General features: G+C 32.9%; 2 protein-coding genes across 6 annotated transcripts; both read left to right on the top strand.

Annotated features, from left to right (window-relative positions):
- The first annotated feature begins 7,512 nt into the window (after positions 1-7,512).
- LOC141698470 (TMV resistance protein N-like) lies at positions 7,513-12,919 on the top strand. Of its 3 annotated transcripts, XM_074503172.1 has the most exons (6): positions 7,513-7,577; positions 7,685-8,558; positions 8,717-9,833; positions 10,048-10,344; positions 10,434-12,002; positions 12,133-12,919. In XM_074503172.1, exons 2-6 carry the CDS (start codon positions 7,951-7,953, stop codon positions 12,538-12,540), a joined length of 3,999 nt encoding a protein of 1,332 aa, XP_074359273.1. In that variant the 5' UTR covers positions 7,513-7,577; positions 7,685-7,950; the 3' UTR covers positions 12,541-12,919. The 3 variants fall into 3 exon arrangements, with proteins under 3 accessions (XP_074359273.1, XP_074359275.1, XP_074359272.1); XM_074503174.1 differs by having other exon boundaries at positions 7,516-8,558; positions 10,434-11,961; positions 12,133-12,275; XM_074503171.1 differs by having other exon boundaries at positions 7,518-8,558.
- Positions 12,920-16,683: 3,764 nt separating this feature from the next.
- On the top strand, positions 16,684-21,630 carry LOC141698471 (TMV resistance protein N-like). 3 transcript variants are annotated; one of them, XM_074503176.1, is made up of 5 exons: positions 16,684-17,594; positions 17,708-18,806; positions 18,889-19,011; positions 19,272-19,985; positions 20,668-21,630. In XM_074503176.1, exons 1-5 carry the CDS (start codon positions 16,945-16,947, stop codon positions 21,184-21,186), a joined length of 3,105 nt encoding a protein of 1,034 aa, XP_074359277.1. In that variant the 5' UTR covers positions 16,684-16,944; the 3' UTR covers positions 21,187-21,630. The 3 variants fall into 3 exon arrangements, with proteins under 3 accessions (XP_074359277.1, XP_074359276.1, XP_074359278.1); XM_074503175.1 differs by having other exon boundaries at positions 18,889-19,173; XM_074503177.1 differs by lacking the exon at positions 18,889-19,011 and having other exon boundaries at positions 16,685-17,594.
- The last annotated feature ends 4,695 nt before the right edge of the window (positions 21,631-26,325 follow it).

Raw genomic sequence — 26,325 nt, 5'->3', positions numbered from 1 at the left:
TATACTATATCTGCACTACTATACAGCTGCGCATTACTATACAGCTGTACACTTTCTAAATCCAGTATCTCTTAACTAACTAATGGAAAGTGGTCCACTGTTATTAGTACATTTGTGTAGACTTAAATAAGTTATAATTTGTCTAACTATTTTATGGATCTGCAGTGTATCCTTTGTATTTTATTCACAGGTAGCTGACTCTGCAGCAACCATTGCAGTAGAAGAAAGTGTATGATCATTAATTAGCTTTATCAAATTTCTCCGTCCCATGGCAAACTCCAACAACCTCCTCCCATTCTTTCTATAAATAATATAAATAAATGAGCTCTTATTTAAGAGCCAATATTACATATTTTCTCCAACAATCCTTTTAAAATATACTCCCTATTTATTTTTGGCAAAAGTTCCACAACTACAGTTACTTTTGGGGGCTGGGGAACCAACGAGGGATCTGCAATGATTTATTGCGGAAGCCACTTGGACTTCCGCAATGAGTCATTGTACTTCCGCAATGAATCATTGTAGAAGCTATTTCCTTCTTTAATTATTTTAAAATAAAATAAATATATCATCATTGTATTATATTTAAATTATGTTATTATTATTAAATAATTCAACTATAATAAAATTAAGTATTTCATAAATTTAGTAAAAAATGTATCACTAAATAATAATTTTATAATTCAAATATAATAATATTCATTTCATATTTATTACTATCAAATTATTTCGAGAAACGTTTATCCGAGAAGGTTTTTTGAAAGATATAAATGTGAACATAAGAAGTCCACGTTGAAAATAGTTTATTTACTATATTTGAATATATATATATATATATATATATATATATATATATATTTCAAATTTAAATGTAAAAAATTATCCATTTCGAAAAAATGATAGAATTTATACTCAAAATACTTCATTCGTGGTTATGATGCGTTAAAATAGTTTGATACATAATTGTATATTATTCTTTTCTAACCAGACTTTATATCATAAATAAATTATTCTAAATTCATATTATATTTGTTAAATTATTTTTTTTATTTTTTAGAGTACTTATTTTACCAAAATAGAAGGTAAAATAAATAATATTTATGTTAAAAAAAATTTAAAAAATGATATAAAAAAGTTATATAAAATCAACCAGGGGTATTAAATTTATAATGAATTTTAATTTTTTTTATTAATTTTTTTGTGACACAAAAAAATGTTTATAAAAAAGAAAAAAAATTCACCACAATGATATACTTCCGCAATGAATCATTGTTGAAGGAGAGAGAATTTTTTATAATTCGCGCGTCACTGGCGCGTTGGTTGGTTAAAAAATTAAATACTCCTTCCACAATGATTCATTGCGGAAGCATTAAATGCACTTTCACCAACCTCATTCAGCAGTGATTCATTGCGGAAGTATTAAATGTATTTTCACTAACCTCCTTCCGCAATTAATCATTGCGGAAGCAGCCTTAAATGCATTCTCACCAACCTCTTTTTTCGAATTTTCATATATAAATAACTTAAAAAAATTATAAAAAATTGAAAATAATATAATTTTTTGGTCAAAAGAATTACACTATTTATTTTCTAAAAAATATTTGTAAATTTTTTTCTGGAATTTTTGAAAATATTTTTTATTTTTTATTACTTAATTCTAATTTTCATATTTAAATTACTTCAAAAAATCATAAAAAAATTAAAATTAACATAAATTTAGTCAAAAAAAAGTTAAAATATTTATTTTCTCAAAGTTTTAATCTTCCTACATTTTTTATGGAATTTTTTAAAAATATTTTTATGTTTCCTTTTCTTTATCACTTAATTCAAATTTTCAAATTTAAATATTTTAAAAAATCATAAAAAATTAAAAATAATATAAATCTACTTGTGGAAGGAAAAGAACAAGAAATTGCCTCTATTATCGCCTTAATCGCTTGAAATTGTCTCGGTTATACCTATTTTTGAGTTCTAATCGAATAAAAACTATTAACTACAGAAAATACAATTTATCGATTTTTGTGTTCAGGACCGTCCGCAATGAATTATTGTGGAATGACCTTCCACAATAAATCATCCCACAATAATTCATTGCGGAAGGGTTGGTTGGCTCTGAAAAAACCCCAACCAACCATGGTTGAGGAAGGGGAACTTCATTTTTTAGTAATTAAGTACACATACACATAAATAAAATTAATCATATTAAATACATGGGGTAAGTGAGAAATTAGTATTAAACTAATTTAGGAGGGAGTATCACTCCTCATGGTTGAGAAAGCATATGAAGATTCTTAAATCTTGAGGAGTGGTTAGGAGATTATTTGGAGATGATTTTGAAGTTTATTTCTTCAAAATTTGATTTAGGAGTATGATTTAAGTTAGTGTTGGAGTTGTTCTTAGTGACTTATCCCTCGGTGCTCCCAAAAACACAGTTTTCGGGAGCAATTGCGGGTGTGGGCACCAAATATCACTATTTCGGGTAAAATAAACTTCAATGTACCTCATGAATTTCCATGACCTCAAATGTCAATTCAAAATATAGGTTCGTCCTCCGCTTTTCCAATTAAACAAAAACGTAATTGTTGCTTAAACGTAACTTAATCTTTGGTTTTTAATACCAAAACAAAACGCAACACCATCTTTAGTTTTTAAGATTAACGCTACATGGATAAACGTTTTGCATGTTTTTTTTGTTTTTTTTATACAAAATGGTAGATAATGATATAATTTCAAGTTTAAAACGTTATTTTAATGGGTGTTTTGTTCGTAATTTATTCATATATAAAAATATTTTAATATTTTTAAAACTCAAATTGAGAATTGGTGAAATCTAATTATTAAAAGTGGTTAATAATTAGAGTTTGGTTCATGGTATTAAGGATCTTCCTAGGGTTAGGGTTAGGACATCCTAAACCATAAATCGTTGTTTTATTTATTTATTTGTTTCCTAATGTTTCTAAAATTGAAGTTGACAGTTGTTTAACCCTAAAATATTAAAAATTATTAAATTATGGTCCATGCTTGAAATTTTTAAAAATTTATTATTTTTCAAACCCAATAAAAAGGAATGAAAATATAAAAAATATTTATTAAAAACGAATGAAGCGTATTTTTAAGTTGTGTTATATTGTAAAAAGTAACATAAAGTGTTGTTTACGGGGCTCAAAGTATGACTTAAAGGTGTTTAATAAATTTTAGAAAAAAAATTGATAAAACGAAAGTCGCATTATCGTTTTTGTAGAAGTAACAATTCCTCCTTCGAGATGGTTAATCTGTTCAGATCATCCATATTAAAATTCCAATTCTGATATATTTTGCACATTAGGTTGTGTATCCTGAGGTTGTGGTGGTGGTGGAACCACTTGATTATCCTATGAAGGCAAAGGTTGTTGATTCATCGTCTGAACATCCACCTGATTTTCACCTTCTGGTTGCTGGACCAAACCTTGAGTTCTATCTCGACCATTACCCTCCAAGTTGACGAAAGCCCAAGTCTGTGTCGGGGTATCTCCATGAGTTTGAACATCATTATGAATCCGAGCATCCTTATTGTGTCGAGCATAAGTATCCATATCATTGTCCAAGTATCTCACATAGGGGTGAGCAAAACCGAACCGAAACCGAAAAATCGAACCGCACCGAAATATTTTAAATTTTTTAAAAATTCCGGTTATTTCGGTTTTTCGGTTTTAACCGAATTAAAATTGGTTCGGTTTATCATAATTTTAATTCGGTTTTGACCGAATTAACCGAACTAAATATACCTATATTTTTTAATTATATTTTATATATAATATAATTCAGTAAATGTCTTCAGACTTCAGCCCTAAACGGCTAAACTGAAGTAAAGTCTGTGATGCTGCTTATGCCGCCGCTTGAATAATCAAAATCCTAAATCCTAATCGAATTTCTTCTAAATTCCAATTCCAAAGAATCCAAGATTTCAATTTCCATTCTAAGAATTCAACTCCAAGTATCCAAGTATCAACTATCAACTGTATCTTGTTTCTGTTCATTCAATATTCAATATTTACGTGTATATATAATATATACAATGGGTAATTATTAATTGGTTGTGAACTGTGGTTGAAAATTAAATAGTTAGTAATACCATGTTCATTTGATCAATGTCTCTACATCTGCGGACCATCTTTGTATATACTACTTAAATGATGGATTTTTCCTTAATGTTCATTTGATTAATGTCTCTACATTTTTGTCTGGTTGATTTCAAGGAAATTAGGAGCAGAGCAGTGGAGCACCACTATTGCAGACTTGCAGTGCAGGCATCAGCTAATGACTAATCAGGAATCAACTATTCAATTTTCTAGATTTTAATTGCAAAAAGGCTGAATTATATTTAATTTGTAAACTCAAGGATGTTGATGTTTTAATTTGTATTGCTGCTTGTAATTTGGATCTTTTTTATTTGAACTTCTCTAAATATTTTTTGCTTTAATTTTGCTTTAATTTTCTTTTTATTTGTAAGTTGTTTGGCTCCTTGCAATGTACAAAACCTGATCTGCAAATTTATTTCGGTTTGAAAAACCGGACCGAATTAACTGAATTAATTCGGTTCGGTTTACGGTTCGGTCCAAATATTAAATCGGTTCGGTTTGGTTAAAAAAAAATTAAATCCGGTTTTCGGTTAATTCGGTTCGGCCCAGTTTCTGACCGAACCGACCGAATGCTCAGCCCTAATCTCACATACCTCTCTTCAGCAAAGCTGTTGCGATAGTTTGGAGTCCATCTATCGCACCAACCAGATCTTCTCTACAGATCACTCCCATAACCTCAACCATATCTTTAAGCCACATTACGAGGAGGAGCTCTCTCCTGGCCGTGGGGTCGTTCCTGATCCCTTCAGAAATTCAGGGGCACACGCGTTAAGTCACGGGGCGTCGTATCTCCTCAATCAGCCTATTTTTTCCATTTCAAAAGCAACATCCTCATATCATCGTCTCTTAGTTGAATGCCCAGTCGAGTCTTTAAGGAAACAAAGCCTTGTTATATATCATCCGACAAAACTTCCGCCTGACGACGTTCATCCAAAGTTCGTCGAGATCTATGCGAGTGCTGAGTTATCTGATTGTCCGATCGCGACATCTATCGCCCATCAATACCTTCATCCATAAATTCAACAATTGGAGGAGCATCCTCAGAGTAATCTAGCCGTTGCGGAGTAATTGGCATAGGCTTGCTGCTAGCTTGTCCGCGGCCATCTGAAGCACCTCTTTCAACCATCAGACCTTTCTTAGGGGCATGACCGGATCGAGTATTACGACGGCCTTTCCTGGTCTTGCGTCGCTCCATAGTACTCAATCTCAAATCAAAACCATTCAAAGTATCGATCATCCGATAAAGTTGTTCCATCAAATCAGCGTTGCTGATGAAAACCGGAGGTTGGCCCTCGACGTTTGAAGTCAGACGGATAATCTCCACGGGGACATAGAGTTCATGGCGGTCGTAGTTATGTTCAAGATTCTCTCCAAAACTCTCTTCCTCATAAAAACTGCCATCATTATTATGAGACATCTTTCTTCCTAAATGCATATCTTGATCAGCCCCTCCCTCCAGCTCCAATTTGTTGACAATTGAATTTGGTAACAACAAAATTTGAGATTTGTCGCTGGAATCAAGATCTACGATGGTGGTTTTTCGCCGAAAAGTCACCGAATTTGGTGATTTTGATGAATTGAGGGCTGAGATTGTTTAGGGTTGGTGGTGACTCTTTAAGGCTCGCGCTTCCCACCCCTTGCAATTTGCTTATGTATCCCTATTTTGTAGGGAATCAAGCCAACATAATTTTTGGAGAACAAAAAACCTAAAGAGCTTAGATTTCTCATCCCGTCACCCAGTAGAAAACCTACTGGAAATCGTCTACTATTAGTTTTAGGAATGTACGCAGATGGGGCCTGACCAAAAAGGTCCAAGACACGTCCACATTTTTGAGACTTCGAGGATAAGACATTTCTCCGACCGAGAATAACCCTTCGCTAATCGCTGTTTTTCAAGTTCGTAGACACATGTATAGGCATTGTTTACCGCAAATGTGCCAAAAGTTGGACGCATCTTTGTTTCCCGAATAAGAGCCTTATTAATTTACAGAATAAGTGATCCCTAATATTTAGATGCAAAGTACTGAATACTCCAAAGTCGACGATAGCTATTGACTACAGAAACATACCTCTCAGAATACACTAAAATTTACCCCATATTCTCGACGAGGACACGCATGAGAAAGAATTTAGTTGTAGTAGGGTAGCAGGGAAAAAATAAGAGAAGGGACCGAGAAGACTGAATACCCACCGAGAAGACCGAAGAACCCCGCACCAACAAAATAAAGAGAGCTCACAATTAATGTAAATTCTCTGCCCTCGTTTTCTATTGATTCATCAGTAGCTGTAACTCACTTTGTTACTTTGTTACTTTGTTACCATTCCTTTTATTTAACCTACTAGATCAAAAATAGGTTGAGTTGACATCATGTGAAGCCATATAGGAACTGCAAGTGATTCAAACTATTGCAGATGCATAAAAACAAACAAAACTTCCACCAAATTAGTAATGGACTTTTGGGTCTCCACTTGCACCAACTAATTTATACCTAACTAATAATAGCCCAAGTCAAGTAAGGCTGTGTCCATGCCTTCATTATATTCACACTTCTAAAGTCTACACTGAAGAAACCTACTCCTTCTGTGTTAATTCAGTAGCAAAACTATCCAACTTGAATAATGAAGAACTTTAGGAGATATCGAATTGCCTGTTTAGAGCTTAAATTCTGGAATTTTAGAGGGCGTATTGATATTGGTTTTTCATCTCATCAAACAAATCTAAGAATAACGTGATTAATCATGTCAACTCAATTTTCTTATTCTAATATCTCAGTTTTACTTTTCACAAAACAAAAAATAAACAGAGCTTACAAAGATCAATAATTCTAGTGGAGTTTGGCTACAACTGAAGTTTTTCCTAGGAAATTAAGCTTCTGTTGAGTATCATCACAAATTAAAATCCAAACCTTCCATGAATTGACCTTTGAAAATTGTTAAGATAGTAGAAGGGGTTCTAACTTTTTAATAACGAAAAGGTAACACGATCCCTAATTCCCTGTGTTCTCACCGGTTTTCATAAGAATCATATTAAACTCAAAATGATTAATCATCTCCCGCTACATCATTAGTTTGACACTTTGATGTCTTTTCAGAATTTGATATTATATATTAATCATTTTGAGTTTAATATTATACTCCCTCCGTCCCTTTCAATTGTTTATATTTTTTAGATAATGTCCGAAACGCATTTTAAGGTGTATATAAAGTATAGTTTTGTAAATTTTTTTTACAATTTTATTTTTCTGAATAAAAATTTAAACATTCAACTTTTATTCAGAAAAAGAAAATTTTAAAAATAAGTTATATAACCATACTTTTTTTACATCTTAAAATGTGTGCCGGAAAAAGACAATGAGGGAGTATTAAAATGAGCAGGGCCACTCATTTTGTTATCCATACATACATTTTCAATTCGTTATCTTCCATTTTATCAAACTCTCATTTTTGATAAAGCTACAGGTCTACATTTTATTTGATCATCTCACATTTCATTGAATATGATGTCTTAATTATGCATGTATACTTGTACAGCACAACTTCTAATCCTTCCTCTTTGATCTTTTCAGTGTTTTCTTATCTTCATCTTTCAATTGGTGAGTTTCTAGAATTTCAGTGCTTTTAAAATTGAGCAGGAAAGTAATACCAGTTCAATATTGAGCAAGGGCCACTCACTTTGATATCTATACATTTTCACTCGTTTTCTTCCGATTATCAATCTCAACTCTCCTTTTACTACAACTACATACACTTCATTACAACCTTGTGTCTACATCTTCATCTTTTAAATCTACAAGATCCTTTGTGACTTTGTTTCTTTACATCTGTTTTCAACATGTTTGGTAGTTTCATGCTTTGGATATACCATTTGTGGTGTCTGTTGTGTGACTTTATAATGCCTTCTGCTCCAAACTCTCAAACTCCATCTATTTCTGCTCCCAATGCAAGGCCTACCACAACTGATTCTCAAACACACCCAACCTTTGTTTCCACTTGCTGGGACGTTTTCCTGAGCTTCCGTGGCGAGGACACTCGAAACAAGTTTACCAGTCATCTGTACCAAACACTAAACTGTAATGGTGTTCGAACATTTATGGATGATCCTGAGCTACGCGGGGGAGAAGTGATCTCAGATGCCTTGTCGGATGCTATTAGAAATTCCAAGGCTTACATTGTTGTATTCTCCGAAAATTATGCTACTTCATCTTGGTGCCTAAACGAGCTTGTAGAGATCCTCAATTGTCACAAAACAATGCAGAGATATGTTATTCCTGTGTTTTTCAACATTGATCCATCAGTTGTGCGACACCAGACCGGGAGTTTTCATACAGCTTTCAAGAAACATCAAAATCGTTTTTGGGGTGAAAGAGAGAAAGTTAAAAATTGGAAGCTTACACTTAAGCAAGTTGCCAACTTTTCAGGACACCATATATCCAAAGACAGGTCACTTAAATATATTTAGTTTTTTTTGCTAAATTCTTAAATATATTTGTATTTATTCATAAGATAGAGAATTTAGTCCTATAATTATTCCATTAGCCTACATGCGACCAGTAAGTAGTTTGTAGTCCTATGTAACTACTTACCATGTTGTGTTTCAGGTCTGAAGCTGAAGCTATCAAGGAAATTGTTGATGATCTCCTACTTCAAATCAGTCCCAAGTCTGTAGATGTTGCCAAATATCCTGTTGGGTTGGATTTTCATGTTAAAGCCATAACAAAAAGGTTGAGCAGTGAAAGTGACAAAATAGGTGTCATTAAGTTTGGTATATACGGTATGGGCGGTGTGGGAAAAACAACTCTTGCCAAAGCTCTTTATAATCAACTCTTGGGAGGAGGTAGCTTTAAGGGCAGCAGCTTCCTCGCTAATGTTAGGGAGATTTCGCAGACAGCAAAAGGCGTACTATCTTTACAACAGCAACTTATTGATGATGTTCTTAATAGCACGACAAAATTCAAGGTTCACAATGTTGAGCACGGAATTAATTTAATAAGAGAGAGAATTAGTTCAGCCAAAGTTCTAATTCTTATTGATGATATATACGATCTTGAACAATATGAATCTTTAGCAGGACCATTTGCTTCTGGTAGTGTAGTTATTATAACTACAAGGGATGAGGAGATGCTGGATAAAGTTAATGTAGAAACAAACTATCGGTACATGTTAAAGGTGTTGGATTATGCTCAGTCACGGGAACTATTTACTCAATATGCATTTGAAAAGGCTGAGCCACCCAACAATCTGTTGCCTCTGTGTGAAGATATTCTAGGTCTTGCTGGTGGGCTTCCTTTGGCTCTCAAGATATTTGGCTCATATTTGTCGACTAAAAAGGAGGTAGGATGGAAATCTTACATCGAGACTTTGCAGCAATATCCCAATAGCACTATTGAGCAAAAACTTTTAATTAGCTTGGATGCTCTAGAATTGGATGATCGTATGCTTAAGAAAATACTCATTGACATTGCTTGTTTTTTCATCGGTTGGAATAAAGAAAAGGCAGTCAAGGTTTTGGAAACTTATTATTCCCATGCAGATGAAAAAATAGACACTCTAAGGAAAAGGTGTCTTCTAACAGTGAATGAAGAAGAGTTGGAGATGCATGATCTGCTTCGGGACATGGGAAGGAATGTTGCGCGTAACAAGGCTCCTGATGAGCCTGGAAAATATAGTAGGTTGTGGTTACCAGAAGATATAGAGGATGTTTTGAAGAATTACAAGGTAAGTTTATATATATATTTGTATTCAGCAATGGTCTCAGATTCACCTGATATATCGCTATACTTTTCTTTCTTACAAGTTTATGTTAAAAAAATTGCAAATAAGATGAAGCTATGTTTTGACAGAACATAAGGGAACTAATTCTCTACCTCATGCTCTCTGTTTTCAATATATATGTATATAAATTAAAACTATGTGTGTGCACGGGTAGCAGGGGACAGAAGCAATTGAAGGTATCATCCCTCACAACCTTCACATGTTTAACGACAAGGGTGCGATTGAGGGAAAATCATTCACTACTGAAACATTCAAAAGGATGAGTAAATTACGATTTCTTTACTTTGAGAAAGTAAATCTTACTGGAAGCTTCAAACATATGTTTGAAGATTTGAGGGTGCTCTCTTGGGACTGTTGTCCTTTAAAGTGTTTACCTTCTGATTTTTACCCGGAAAAACTTGTTATTCTTGAGTTGCCGCAGAGCAATATGAAGACAATGTGGGACCTGAACATGGTAGGTACTTCTAGTCTTTTTCTTGCATAAATTTGATAACTTGTGTTAAAAAATTGATTGTGTTCTCCCATTTGCACTCTTTGTTACAGGTCTCACATGTTTTTAAAAAGTTAAAGACTCTCAACATGTCTTACTCTCAAGATTTAATTACAACTCCAAATTTCATAAAATTACCAAGCCTTGAGACTTTAAATCTGGAGTATTGTAATAGCTTGAAGGAGGTCCACATGTCAATAGGAAGTTTGGTGAGGCTGGATTCCTTAAATTTGGAGGGTTGTAAGAAGCTAAGAAATCTTCCGGACACCATCTGCAACTTGAGAGCATTGAAAGTTCTAAATATTAGCAAGTGCAATGGTCTGGAAGCTTTGCCTATACAACTGGGCAACATTAAATCCCTAATAAAGCTCAATGCTGATGGACTAAGTGTTTCAAAGTTACCTAATTCGACCGGACATCTTACCGAGCTAGTTGAGTTATGTCTAAACAATAACGAGAACCTAAAAGCTCTTCCGGACAGCATTTGCAACCAGAGATCCCTGGAAATTCTTAATATTGCTGACTGCAACAGTCTGGAAGCTTTGCCTGCGTCAATTGGAAACCTTGAATCCCTTAAAAAGATTATTATGGATGGACTGACTATATCGAAATTGCCAGATTCAATAGGAAGTCTTACTAAGCTTGTGGAGTTGGATATAAGTAATAACGAGAAGCTTGAAACTCTTCCGGACAGCATCTGTAACCTGAGATCACTGGAAATTCTTAATATAGCTGATTGCAGTAGTCTAGAAGCTTTGCCTCTACAACTGGGCAACATTAAATCCCTAAAAAAGCTCAGTGCTGATGGACTAAGTCTTTCAAAGTTACCTGATTCGACCGGACATCTTACTAAGCTTGTTGAGTTATGTCTAAACAATAACGAGAACCTTGAAACTCTTCCGGACAGCATATGCAACCAGAGATCACTGGAAATTCTTAATATTGCTGATTGCAGTAGTTTGGAAGCTTTGCCTGTGTCAATTGGAAACCTTGAATCCCTTAAAAAGATTGTAATGTATGGACTGACTATTTCGAAATTGCCAGATTCAATAGGAAGTCTTACCAAGCTTGTGGAGTTGGATCTTAGTAATAACGAGAATCTTGAAACTCTTCCAGACACCATTTGTAACCTAACAGCCCTGGAAACCCTTAATATTTGGCAATGTTCAAAACTTGAAACATTACCAGATGAGCTGTGGAAGATTACAAGTTTAAGGAAGATATATGCAAATTTTACTAGTCAGTTAATAGAGCTTCCAGATATAGGATCAAGCCAGACTGCCTTAGCATTGCAAGAGTTGAATTTATCTTTTAGTGGTATAACTGCCCTGCCATTGGGTTTAAGACAGCTGTCAAACCTGCAATCTGTTGAACTTAGTTACTGTCCTTATCTTCTTGGCATTCCAAAACTTCCTCCTACTCTGAAACAGGTGAAAGCATCTGGTTGCCAATCTCTGGCAAGACTACCAAATCTATCCAATTTGAAACACTTGGAGGAATTGTGCCTCTCAAATTGTTTGCTTTTGACGGAGATTCAGGGCTTGGAAGATCTCATTTCTATTAAAAGGCTTTATTTGGGAGGTAATAGCAGCAATAGGCATCTTACAAAACGATTGTTTAAGGTTCGCTAATCTCAAGCATTTTAATTTAACTTGTCAAATGAAAATAATAATTGTGAAATTCATCAAAATATTACCGTTCATGTTGATATACTTAAACATTTTTTTATATTTATTGTTTTTTGGATAATAGGTGTATTCTGAATTTGGGCATCAGATTAGTGTTTACATATCGAAATCTCAATGGTGTGATTGGATTCTTGAATTACCGTATTGGACAAGTGCTGAATACTCAGAGTCAACAACAGTGTTTGCAGAGTTGCTGCCATATGAGTCGCACAATTTCATGGGCATCATTCTTTGTTTTAGTGACCTAGAGGATACTAAAAGATTAATATTTGGTTATTCTGTGAAGAATACTGCAAGTGGCTTTATATGGAGGAGTGGCATCCTTGGTGTTCCCATCTCTGGTTCACTGATGGTGATAGTGCCAAAATCAATCTTCTTGGTCACAGATGACGACAATACAATTGAATTAACAGCCGATAATAGTGTAAAAATTGCTGGGATTCATCTACTGTATAAACCGAGACTAAATTGATTGAAGATGTTTAATTACTTCCATTTACAGGTTCCCCATGTTTTCGAAAATCACTGTGTCTTGAATCTTTTTATCTTGAGGGCTGCAAAAGCTTGGAGGAGGTCCATATATCAGTCGGTAGTTTGGCTAAGGAGTCTTCCCACCGACATTATTTATAACTTGAGAGCTCCGGAAGTACTAGATATTCGTGATTGTAGTTGTTTGGAAGCATTGCCTACGACATTGGGGAACATTCAGTCTCTGAAAGAACTCAATGTAAATGTTTCAATTCTGGGCTTCCAAGTAATGATTTTTAACTATATAAACTCTTGTAATCCTTTATTATTGAATAGAGATGAATATGAATTAATTTCTTAGATAAATTTTATGATTTATTTGTGACACCTTGTCCTATATCATAGCCCATTATTTCATTCTTTAAAAAATGTCTAGTTCCATAAACAACCAGCACATCAAATGTATTTTGCGTTTAAATTTTGAAAGAACTGCTTATAACCTTTAGCTTATTGATTTTTGCAATGATCTTTATATACGAAATTGCAAATACTAGTAGGCCAGAATTGCCTAATATCTGCAAGAAGATCAAATTTTAGGATTAGAATAATTTATGTGAGATTATGACCGGAAGAACTCCATCCCGAATCAAAAAATAGATAACCGCTTGAAAATATAGGTGGCAGCATCCCATTAGGTTCAGGAGAATTACTCGTAACTCAGGTGCATCTCAGAAGTAGCTTGATAGATTTCTTCTTCAGTATCATTGTGCACAAGAAACTATTAACCTCATCATTTACTGGCTCAGTCGTTTCAATTAGAATAGCTGACAGAGGATACCACGTTCTAATTTAGTTTATTTCTGGAAAGAACCACCTGTAATTAGATGCTGGTAAATGTGTCACTCCTCAACAATGTTTTTATGGCTTCAACACAGACAACCAATAGCTAATGATGCTAATAAACTCTGATTATTAGAAGCTAAATGTGATATTTGTATGCCTGTATAGATTTATTGGTCAGCAAGCTTTAATTATAATAACTTTTTGCTATTTTTCTGCAACAGATATACTCTGAATTCGGGCATCCAATTCATATATATGCTTCCTTAAGAGTGTTGGAAAAACTTAGAGAAAAAAGAAGACACCTACATTTTTTTTGCAGAGAACTTGTACTGCTATATTTCTTGTTTTTTTTTCTTCTCCTAAAACTCAAGGTAAACTAGCCATTATATAGGCTTTACAAACATATTAAAACTAACTATTACTAAAACTAACCACTACTAATTAATGGGTAAATTACATGTCCATAATTTACTCCATAACTCCACTACTCCACTACCCCACTACTAAACAATTCTAAATTAATATTTTTCTCTAATAATTAATCTATTGCTAAATATCTAATAATTAAATAAACAAATAATTAATAACTAAATTTAAGATTATTCCAACATTCACCCCATAATCTTAAATTTACGAAGCACTTTCTCTTCGCCTGTGATGCACTTCTCACCACCATCAATTTTGATGCACTATCTCATCAAAAACACTTTGGAGCACTTTCTCTCCAAAAACACTTTGGAGCACTTTCTCTCCACAACTCTAAAGGAGTGGTTCTCCCTCGATCAATTGTGCCATCCTTTCTTCATCATTCTGAAATCTACAATTCTTTGCCAGATACCCATATTTTTTGCATTTGTAGCATTGTGGCTTTCCTTTGTACCAGCAGTCTTTTTCTTCATGTCCCATCTTATGACAATGGTTGCATTGAACTTTGTTCCCTGTGCCTTTTGAGGATAAACCTTTAGCTAATAGCAGTCCCTCATTTTTTCCTCCAATTTCTTCCTCCCTCATTGATCTCTTGCTTTTCTTTTCTTTTCCACCTATCATTTCATCTTGATACTTCACTAAATATATATGGAGAAATTTTTAATGTCATTTGAAATCACACATAAATACTTAATATATATATATATATATATAAATTTATGTATTTTTATAAAAGTCTCACAAGCCCTAGAACATATAGCTCTGATACCATGTTGGAAAAACTTAGAGAAAAAAGAAGACACCTACATTTTTTTTGCAGAGAACTTGTACTTTTTTTTTTTTTTTTTTTTTTTTTTTTTGCTGCTATTTTTTTTGTTTATTTGTTTTCCTTCTTCTAAAACTCAAGGTAAACTAGCCATTATATAGGCTTTACAAACATATTAAAACTAACTATTACTAAAACTAACCACTACTAATTAATGGGTAAATTACATGTCCATAATTTACTCCATAACTCCACTACTCCACTACCCCACTACTAAACAATTCTAAATTAATATTTTTCTCTAATAATTAATCTATTGCTAAATATCTAATAATTAAATAAACAAATAATTAATAACTAAATTTAAGATTATTCCAACAAAGAGAGTTTCAGGGCTTGATTAGTCTCATCCAAGTGAATTATGACCACTTTAGCATCCTCTGATACCACTTTATAAGAGTCAACTTTGGGCCACATTTTGATTTTAATTAATCAATCATGTAATTCACTTTTCACCATATTACATTCACTTTACATTCTATAAGAGTCACTTTTCAGCATATATTGGTACAATTATCATGTCAATATCGTATACATCCAATTTGATATCCTTTTACCACCTCTTAGTATCACTTTTATACGAGTTAATTTTGGGTCGGATTTTGGTTTCAATCAACCATGTAAGTTATTTTACCCCTTACTTTACCCCTTATAGTGATTTGGCCCTCTATAAGACCCACTTAACTCTCTGTATATTGGTACAATTACCATGTTAACATTATGTACATCCAATTTAACATCCTTTTATCACCTCTTGTTTAAGAGAGTTTCGGGGCTTGATCAAAATTATGTCCAAATTTTCCGCCAAATATGTCGCACCATTTGTCAGGGATGATTTTTCTCTTTAAATCCGTTTATCTTTCATTTGTTTATTATGTTAAAAATGGTAATGATAGAATTATAGTAGCAGAAAATACAGAACTTTATGGGATTCGTCTACTGTACTGAACTGAAGAGTATGACTGCCCCACAGTTAATGAAGAATTGAACAGTCGAAAAGTGACAAGAACTAATCATTCTGTCCTCTTCCATGAAATGCTGAATGCGAAAGTGTCTGTTTGATCGACTTGAGTGCAGAAACAGGTAACCAAAAAATTCATGAAATGCTGAATGCGAAGGTGCTCTGCTTGGTCGACCTGGGTGCTGAAACAGGTAACAAAAATTACAACCAATGATCCACTGAAAATGGACCATGTTTTCATCTGAATCTGATGTGTTCAAATGGCTTTATGCACAACATCACTCTTCATTTAATTGTTCCTATATGTGTGTATTTTGACAGTCAACGAATTCTACGGAGCACTTTTTGGTCAGTAAAAACAAAGCTTGTGTTAGAACATGTAAGTTTCGGAGGCTCTTAAGACTAGCTTCAATTTTAAGGAAATAAAAAGTAACAAAGCTTTTTATAATTTGATAGGTTTTTGCAGCAGCGTATACCTTTCCTTTTTATGTAATGGAATAAAAAGTGACAAAAGCTTTTTTATGGTTTGATATGTTTCGGCAGAAGTGTATCCTTTTCATATTTAATTTTTTATTACATGTTACATTTCTGACCATTTATCTACACTAGATGTGATCACGAAGATATGAAGTTTGACAACGCATTTTATTAAGACGAGATATGATCCGATTAAGTCTTTCTCCTAAAAACTCGAGTTTTAGAAGGGCTGGTAACATAATGAAGTATCAAAGAGTTCGTCCTTCCTAGCTACCCTAACACAATTTTCTTGGTATTTCTTCAAAATTGTATTTCTTTCTAGCTTCTGTTGTGTATCTTCAGAAATTAAATTTCAAGCCTTCCATGAATCAACTGTTGAAAAATGTAAACAATTATTCATAAATTTCACTCATTTTTGCATTCATCAAAATCTTGTACAGCAACATACGCTCCAGTCATCCGGGGAGAAACCTAATTCCCCACTAACATAAAAATATTGGCGATATTTCATTTAAGCCCCGGCCAATTTGCAATCCTGATTCCGCCACTGCAGTCATCCCTTATTCTTTATGAATAAATTAAAAGTCAACTTGATTTGTCTGTAAATCACCCTCTCATCTCCTAATTTTATGAATAAATCAAGTTGACTTTTCTGCATTATGACTCAACTCTTTAGTGCTGCTGAGTCGTAGTAATACTTATGTCAAAATGGAGGGTGGTACTGGTTGGTATCAATAATGAAAGAACACCAAAAGGTGTATGGAAATTGAGCAAGGGCCACCCATTTTGTTATCTACATTTTCAACTCATTATCCTTCATTTTATCAAACTATCATTTTGATACAGCTAGAACTCTCATTTCTAGAACTTCAAAAATGTTTCAAATCATTTTTTCTTGTATAGCCCAGTTGTGGGAACTGTTGTGTGAATCATTGTCTTCTCCACCTACCTCTCAAACTCCATCCTCTTCTCCTGATTCACTGCCTTCTTCAAATATTTCTGAAACTCCGGCATCTACTGTTTTAAACTCACTAGCTTCAACAAGTTCTCAAACTCCTTCCTCTTCTGATTCATACTCAACTCGTTGGGATGTTTTCTTGAGTTTCCGCGGTTCAGACACTAGAAATAAGTTTACAAGTCATTTGTATGATAAACTCGATGGTAATGGTATTCAAACTTTTAGAGATGATCCTGAGCTACGTAGTGGTGAAGTAATTTCAGATGCATTGCTTGATGCTATTAGGAAATCAAAGACCTACATTGTTGTCCTGTCGGAAAATTATGCTTCTTCAAGTTGGTGCCTTGATGAGCTAGCCGAGATACTCCTTTGTTACAAGACAATGCAGCGATTGGTTATTCCTGTATTCTACAACATTAATCCAGCAGTTGTGCGATACCAAACTGGGAAATTTCAACAAGCTTTTCAAAAACATCATGTTCGTTTTGGAAGAGAGAAAGTGAACAATTGGCGACTTACACTAACTGAAGTCGCCAGCTTTTCAGGATACCATATATCAGAGAACAGGTAACTCAAATAAAAAGAATCAGCAAGCACTTTTTCATATTATAAAGAATGGCATTGCAGTATCTCCTAAATATCTACCATGCTCTGTTCATAATAAAAATATTGCATTACAGGTCTGAAGCTGATGTTATCAATGAAATTATTGATGAGCTTCTTCTCAAAATAAATCCCAAGACTTTAGATGTTGCCAAATATCCTGTTGGGTTGGATTCTCGTGTGACAGCCATAACAACATTGTTGAGATGTGACAAAGAAGGTGTCATAAGGGTTGGTATACATGGTATGGGTGGAGTTGGCAAAACAACTCTTGCTAAAGCTGTGTATAACAAACACTATGGAAGCTTTCATGGCAGCTGCTTCCTAGCTGATGTTAGGGAGGCTTCAACAAGAGAAAACGGCTTAGTTAGTTTACAACAGAAACTTATTGACAATGTTCTGAAACGTAAGAATGTAAAGATCGACAATGTTGATCAAGGAATTGAGTTGATAAGAGCTAGAATTTGTTCGAAAAAGGTTCTGATTGTTATTGATGATTTGGACAACATAATGCCCCTTGAATTTATAGTTGGGCCATTTGCTATGGGTAGCATAATTATAATAACGACAAGGAATGAAGATCTACTTGATTCAGTTAGAGTCGAAGCCAAGTACAAGGTAAATGGACTGGGTGATGTTGAGTCACGTCAACTCTTTATGCAACATGCCTTTGGTGATAATAAAATACCCGACACATTCAAGGAATTGTCCAAAGAAATTCTAGAACATGCTGGGGGGCTTCCATTGGCTCTTAAAGTTTTTGGATCGAACCTGCTTAATCAATCTGAGAGAGACTGGAGATGGTTTATAAACAAGTTGAAACGAATCCCTATTGGAGATGTTGAGAATAAACTCAAAATTAGCTATCATGCCCTGAAATCGGTAGATCCTATGCTGCAAAATGTTTACCTAGACATTGCTTGTTTTTTCGTCGGACTGAAGAAAAAAGAGGTTGTTAATATAATGGAAACTTGTTACACATTTGTCGATCGTCATATTCACATTCTAAACAAAAGATGCTTGCTTACAACCAATGACGACGATGAGTTGGGGATGCATGATCTGCTTCAGGATATGGGAAGGAATATTGCCCGTAATGAATCTCCTGATGAGCCTGGAAAACATAGTAGATTGTGGGTATCAAAAGATATATGTGATGTGTTAAAGAAGAAAAAGGTAATTTCATTCTCTTTTCTCTCGTAGATTTATTTACAAAAACATTGATCATCAAGTTTTCTTCTTCATATATATGCGTCAGGGAACAGAAGCAATAGAATGTATCATCCCTCGGGACAAGAACCAGGATGTACTAAGAGGATTATCATTCACTACCAAAACTTTCAAAAAGATGAGTAAATTAAGATTTCTTTACTTTAGTAAGGTAAATCTCACTGGAAGCTTCGAAAATATGTTTGAAGATTTGAGAGTGCTCTGTTGGAATTGTTGTCCTTTACAATGTTTACCTTCTGATTTTTATCCGGATAAAATTGTTATTCTTGAGTTGTCGGGGAGCAAATTGAAAACAATGTGGGATATAAACATGGTAGTTAATTCTAGTAATCTAGTCTTTTCTTGCATATATTTGATAATTTGTTTTTAAAAATTCTGATTTGAATCTCCCATTGGCACTCATTGTTACAGGTGTCACCTGTTTTTGGAAAGTTAAAGACTCTAAACATGTCATATTCTCAAGATTTAACTACAACTCCAGATTTCACAAAATTTCCTTGTCTTGAGACTTTGAATCTGAACGGTTGTGAAAGCTTGGAGGAAGTCCACATGTCAGTTGGAAGTTTAATGGGGCTTAATTTCTTATATATGCACGGTTGTAAGAAGCTAAGAAGTCTTCCGGACACCATCTGCAACTTGAGAGCATTGATAGTTCTAGATTGTAGTGAATGCAGTAGTCTGAAAGCTTTGCCTATAAAACTGGGCAACATTGAGTCATTAACAAAGCTCATTGCTAATGACCTGAGTGTTTCATATTTGCCTGATTCGATCGGATATCTTCCTAAGCTTGTGGACTTGGAACTAAGGTATAACAAGAACCTTAGAATTCTTCCATTTGCTTTTGGTCGGTTGTCAAACCTAAAGGAACTTGATATTAGCTTCTGTGATCATCTGCATTTGGTTCGAAAACTTCCTCCTAATCTGAAACGGATAGATGCAAGTAATTGTAAGTATCTGCAAAGATTACCAAATCTATCCAATCTGAAACACTTGGAGGAACTGACCCTTGTATATGATAGCGGTTTGACAGATGTTCCGGGCCTGGAGGATCTCATTTCTATTAGAAAGCTTGATTTGAGAGGTTGTGCTGGTCTGACAAAAGATCTCACAAAACTATTTTTTAAGGTTAGCTCATCTCTAACTCTTTTAACTTTACTTGTCGAATGAAAAATTATCAATCAATCAATCGTACCCAATAATACCGCCTAGACCAGTGTCTGAGGAGGGTATATCGTACGCAGTCTTACCCTCATTCAAAAGAATGAAGAGTCTGTTTCCTCAAAAGACCCCCGGCTTGTGTGTGCACACAAATATGTGTGTTCTAGGTAAGTAATGATCCAAAAACATAAGTACAGTAAGCGAGGTAACGTTAAACAATGATACAATACCTATCGTAAAAAACTTCGTTCATTGGTTCATTGTCGTAAGCCCCTTCTATTTCTCATTTTGCACTCCTTTTGATGTCTCAAACTTAATATTTCCTTTGGAGATCACCCTCCAAACTAAATATTTGAATTACCACAAACCTGTCCAAAAAAAAAATTAAAACAACACACAACCCATCTACCATATCATGTAATTAGTCATATGGCTTTAAAAAGCGACATTGTAGCACCTACACGAGCAACTAAGACTATTAATAACTATGAGAACAAACTACCAAACTTATTAAGAATGCAAATCGAATGAAAAATTATTACCTCTAATAACATAAATTCATAAAATACACATTTCTCATTTTAATAGGATAAATAAACTAGTTCTTATCGGTTGTGTTGATCGTTATTTTTTGTTTTATGGAGAACAGGTATATTCTGAATATGGGCATCAAATTAGTGTTTACGTGACAGGATATCTAGATCAGAAAAGTCGTCCACAATGGTCTGATTGGATTCTTGAATCACCAACGGCTGAATCCTCTGAGTCACAAGATCAGAAAAGTCGCCCTAGATGGTATGATTGGATTCTTGAATCCCCGTATTGGACAAGTGAATCCTTAGAGACACCATCTCGGGCAAGTGAATATTCAGAGTCAGTGTATGCAGAGTTGCTGCCAAATGAGTCGCACAATTTCATGGGCATCATTCTTTGTTTTAACGACCCAATACAATCATGTGTTGGATTTAATTATTCTGTAAAGAATACTACAAGTGGTTTTATGCGGAGCTACAGCTCTGATGTTCCTGGGTATGAAGGATTTGATTGGCTGATGATGGTGATAGTGCCAAAATCAATTTTCTCGATCACAGACGACGACAATACTATTGAATTAACAGTCGATAAACGTGTAAATCTTGTTGGGATTCATCTACTTTACAATACCTAGACTATAAGGTTGAAGATGTGATTGACATTGATACATTGGAAGTGATTGATCCTGTGCTACACGATATTTTCCTGGATATTGTTTGTTTTTTTTGATAGGATGGGAGAAAAAGAAAGTTGTTCACATACTGAAAACTTGTTACACCAACGTGTTCATCATAATATTGAAACTCTACGGAATAGATGTCTGCTAACTATTAATGCTCAGCATGAGTTGGAGATGGATGATCTGCATCAATATCAGGGAAAAATAATTGCATGTTGCATCAATACCGGGGAAGAATAATTGCACGTAACAACTCTCCTGAGGGGCTTAAAAATATCGTACATTATATATCTTTCAACAAGGTAATTTTATTGTAATAATTGTATTGCAAGGTTTTCGTATGACTATATATGGTACGTTGTAAGATTTCACTTCAAATCAATATCAATATATTCTTAATGTTTACTAGCAATATGATTTACAAATTACTTTAAATACCCTTTATTATTTTATTTTGCTAAATCATTTGCTTGCCCTTTTTGGTCATGAAAAATTCAGCTGGATTATCCATAATAACCATATTGATCCAATTGCAATCCATGGGTTCTGCCGATTTCAATGTAGTAGTACAAAAAAATAACATACTTAATCGGATACTCCATCCACTATCCATGGGTTTCGGGTAACCCAACTTACTATCCAACAGATTTGACGTGCAACCAAGATGGTAACTACCATGACAAAAAGTTGATAACATCAATGACACCTTATTCTTCAAATAAATAAAGAATGTAGCATCAATCTTGCTGATCACAATTATTTTCAATTTTTATAAAAGAAAATTTACCAATTAATCATTTAATAAGTTTGATTTTTTTAACATTAATTTTATATCCTTAAAAACTAATATCGTCGGTACACTACTCCATATATATTACGTTAAACATTTTTATTGAGATTTAATATCTTCAACAATAATTTGGTAGCGATTAATATATTACATGAATCAATAAGAGTAAACAGTCATATAAATTATTTATTAGCGAATTACACCCTACAAAAATATAGATATAGTTCTAATTGATTCTTTTTATGATTTAAAAAATCAATAAACCAAATAATATCATACATGTTCATGATTTATGCTATAATTGATTCTTTTATGATTAGAAAATCACTAATTTATTATTTGAATCATGGAAACAATTATTAAGTGCTGATTTGTTTATACATACATCAATTCCTCCCACTAATTATGTCTCAATCACATATATAAACCATGTTCATCCTTCACACAAAATCACATCTTCCTACTAACAGCTAGTAACCACTACAAAAACGTAATAATACTTAACTATTTCTGATTTTCTATTTTCTGCAGTTGGTCACCTAGGATTTGACCAAAAGGACTCGTGATCAAGAGAAGGAAGAATAAGAGTTGCATTCATCAACTTTGTAATAACAACTATGTCACATATCTTCATTTGAATTAAAAAAGAAACAATGAGACTTCAGAAACTATTATTACAGAATCAAGCAATCAATATTTTATGTACTCTTATACTGTATTGAACTCTACAAAATGATTTGGGTGAAGGACAAATTTAGCCTATTTTTACACAAAATTAACAAAAATGACCAATTTCTGAAAAGTTTGCCAACTTTAGCCGATGGAATACCCAACTTCAGCGGAGTATTCACTTTATATGAGATACCCAAACTGTCAGTCAAATATCCCATATATGAAATACCCAATTACCAGTGGAGTATCTTATACAAATTGGGATACCCAACTGACAGTGGAGTATTCAATCGGCTAAAATTGACCACTTTTTTCAGAATGACTATTTTGGTTAATTTTTTTCAAAAATCGGCTATTTTTGTCATTTTTTCAAATGATACCCATGTCCTCGTTTGATTCAGCCCACCATTTGCTTGAACTAGAAGATAATTTGCAGGAGATCCTGCAAGTACAGAAACCAACAGAAGAATTCGGTAAGAAAACATCAATTTTACGCAGGAGAACCATAGACAAAGGTGAGGCACGCTGCTGACTAAACTTTTTTGAATTTTTGGCCCACTAATGCACTGATAGTAGTCCTCACTTGATGGCTTCATCCATATTTATGGAACCTGTGCAAACACATAAAAACCATATAAATCCCTACATCGGAAAATGTTTCTAGCCAAATACATTCATAACTCTTAACATTACAACAGTATCATAAAAAAATCTGATCTTTGAAAAAATAAACATAAAGAGCAAACATTGTACTTAACTAATTTGCTAGTTATCAGTATTCATTCACTACAAGAAAATAAGGCTAAATACAACCGCACAAATACAACCGGGGTCAAATTCAACCACTTTCGGTTGAATTTAAGGGGCGCGGCTAAATTCAACCGCATGCGGTCGTATTTATTTACGGTCATATATATACGGTCGAATTTAGTAACAAATGCGACCGTATGCGGTTGAATTTAGCAGTACTCCTAAATTCAACCACATTCGGTCGAATGTACCATTACCAAAAAAATGGGGGGAATCCTATATTCGCCCGTGTACGGTTGAATTTAGCCGTACTCCTAAATTCAACCGCATCCAGTCGAATTTAGCCTTTCCAAATAAATGAGAAAAATTTTCCCGCCAACCAATTTTTTTGACACTCCTAAATTCAACCGTTTTCAGTCAAATTTGATATTTTGAAATGACGGGAAATTTTCTGCACTTTTAAAACATTTGTTGCAAAAGTGGGGGAAATTTTCCGCTTTTTTTAAAATTTTAATTTTAGTAGAAATCAATTGTATTTATCTATTATGAATGCATTCGGTAATATTAATTATTTTCAGAATTTTATTTTTCTAAATAAATTAATTAAGTAACTTATTAACTTTGTACAAGTTATTTGCGAACCGAGCTGTTCACGAAACAAATATTAAGATTTATATATATTTTAGTGATATGATATAAATTTTAGAAAAAAATAACGTATTTGGTTTGTTATTTTAACAGTCAATTAGTAGTTTGACCACTACTTCTTGCTAGTGTTTAGTCCCACACTAATTTTTTTATTTTTTTAAAAAAATATTTATGAATGGTTTAACCGTAAAGATATCAAGATCTATATATTTTAGTGATATGATATAAATTTTAGAAAAAAATAAATGTATTTGGTTTGCTATTTTAACAGTCAACTAATCGTTTGACCAATTAGTCCCGTACCGATATTTCGATTCTTTGAAAAATGTTTAGGAATGATCCAACCGTAAGAATATCAAGATCTATATATTTTAATGATATGATAAAAATTTTAGAAAAAAATAAATGTATTTGGTTTGTTATTTTAACAGTCAACTAGTAGTTTGACTAGTACTTCTTACTACTGTTTAGTCTCATACCTATGTTTCGATTTTTTACAAAATGTTTATGAATGAACCAACCGTAAGAATGTAAAGATCTATATATTTTAATGATATGATAAATTTTTTAGAAAAAAAATTAATGTATTTTGTTTGATATTTTAACAGTCAACTAGTAGTTTGACCGGTACTTCTTACTAGTGTTAGTCCAATATCGATGTTTCAATTTTTTAAAAAATGTTTATGAATGATCCAATCTTACAGATGTTATATATTTTAGTGATATAATAAAAAAATTAGAAAAAAATTAATGTATTTTGTTTGATATTTTAACAGTCAACTAGTAGTTTGACCGGTACTTCTTACTAGTGTTAGTCCAATATCGATGTTTGGATTTTTTTAAAAATGTTTATGAATGATCCAACCTTATAGATGTCATTATTTTTATATTTTAGTGATAAAATAAAAAAATTTAGAAAAAATATAATGTATTTGGTTTGCTATTTTAACAGTCAAATAGTACTTTGACTAGTACTTCTTACTAGTATTAGTCCAATATCGATGTTTCGATTTTGTTAAAAATGTTTATGAATGATCCAACCTTACAGATGTTAATATTTATATATTTTAGTGATATAATAAAAAATAAAAAAAAATAATGTATTTAATTTTCTATTTTAATAATCAAATAGTACTTTGACCGGTACTTCTTACTAGTGTTAGTCCAATATTGATATTTCGATTTGTTTTAAAATGGGTTAAATATCAAGTAGGACACTTACTACGTCCAAATATATCAAGTGAGACACTCATTACAAAACTGACTCAAATGAGTCACTTATTTGAAAATTTGTATCCAAAATATCATTTTATCGTTAGTCAAAATTCTTAAAAGTATTATATATTATGTTTCACACATTTTTTATGAATGATATTATCCTCAAATGAAAGGTTCTGAGTTCTACTATTTTAGATAATATTTCAAGATTTTTAAAATTTTATCAACTATTTATTTTTAATTTTTTGATTGTTTTATTTGATTTAAATAAAAATAAATAGTAGATAAATTTAAAAAAAATTAAAATATTATGTAAAATACTAAAACTCATAATCTTTCATTTGGGTATAATATCATTCATAAAAAATGTGTGAAACTCAATATATAACACATTTAAGAATTTCGACTAACGATAGAGTGATATTTTTTATATAAATTTTCAAATGAGCGACTCATTTGAGTCAGTTTTGTAATCAGTGACTCACTTGATACATTTGGACGCAGTAAATGACCAATTTGATATTTAACCCGTTTTAAAATTTTTATGAATGTTAAATTTTTTAGGAAAAACATATGTATTTTAATCGTTAGATCTCAATTATTTTAACAAATAAAGTATAATTAAACATAATTCTAAATTCCACCACATACTTTTGTTAATGAAATTTATCATTAAATCGATCAAAATTATAATTTCAAATTTTTATCAAAATAATGAGTTGTTAAAATAAATTATAATATTATAAGAAAAGTTCAAAAAATAACAACATTTTTTTATAGAAGTTATCCGAATTTTAATTTTCATAACAGATAATACGTAATATATAAACTGACTTATAAATTGACACTCCTAAATTTAACTTATTGCGGTCGTATTTAGCCTAGCCACATCAGCGATCCACGTGATTTAGATCCAACGTGCCAAATTAAACACTAAAATATAATCCAACGGTTGATATTATATTTTATAAAAAAACTAAAAAACAATATATTTTTTAACTTTAAACCCCCAACCC

Source organism: Apium graveolens, chromosome 11 (assembly GCF_009905375.1).
Source record: "Apium graveolens cultivar Ventura chromosome 11, ASM990537v1, whole genome shotgun sequence".
Classification (NCBI taxonomy): Eukaryota; Viridiplantae; Streptophyta; class Magnoliopsida; order Apiales; family Apiaceae; genus Apium; species Apium graveolens.
Note: the sequence above shows the minus strand (reverse complement) of the source record. Positions and strands in the feature narration are given on the sequence as shown.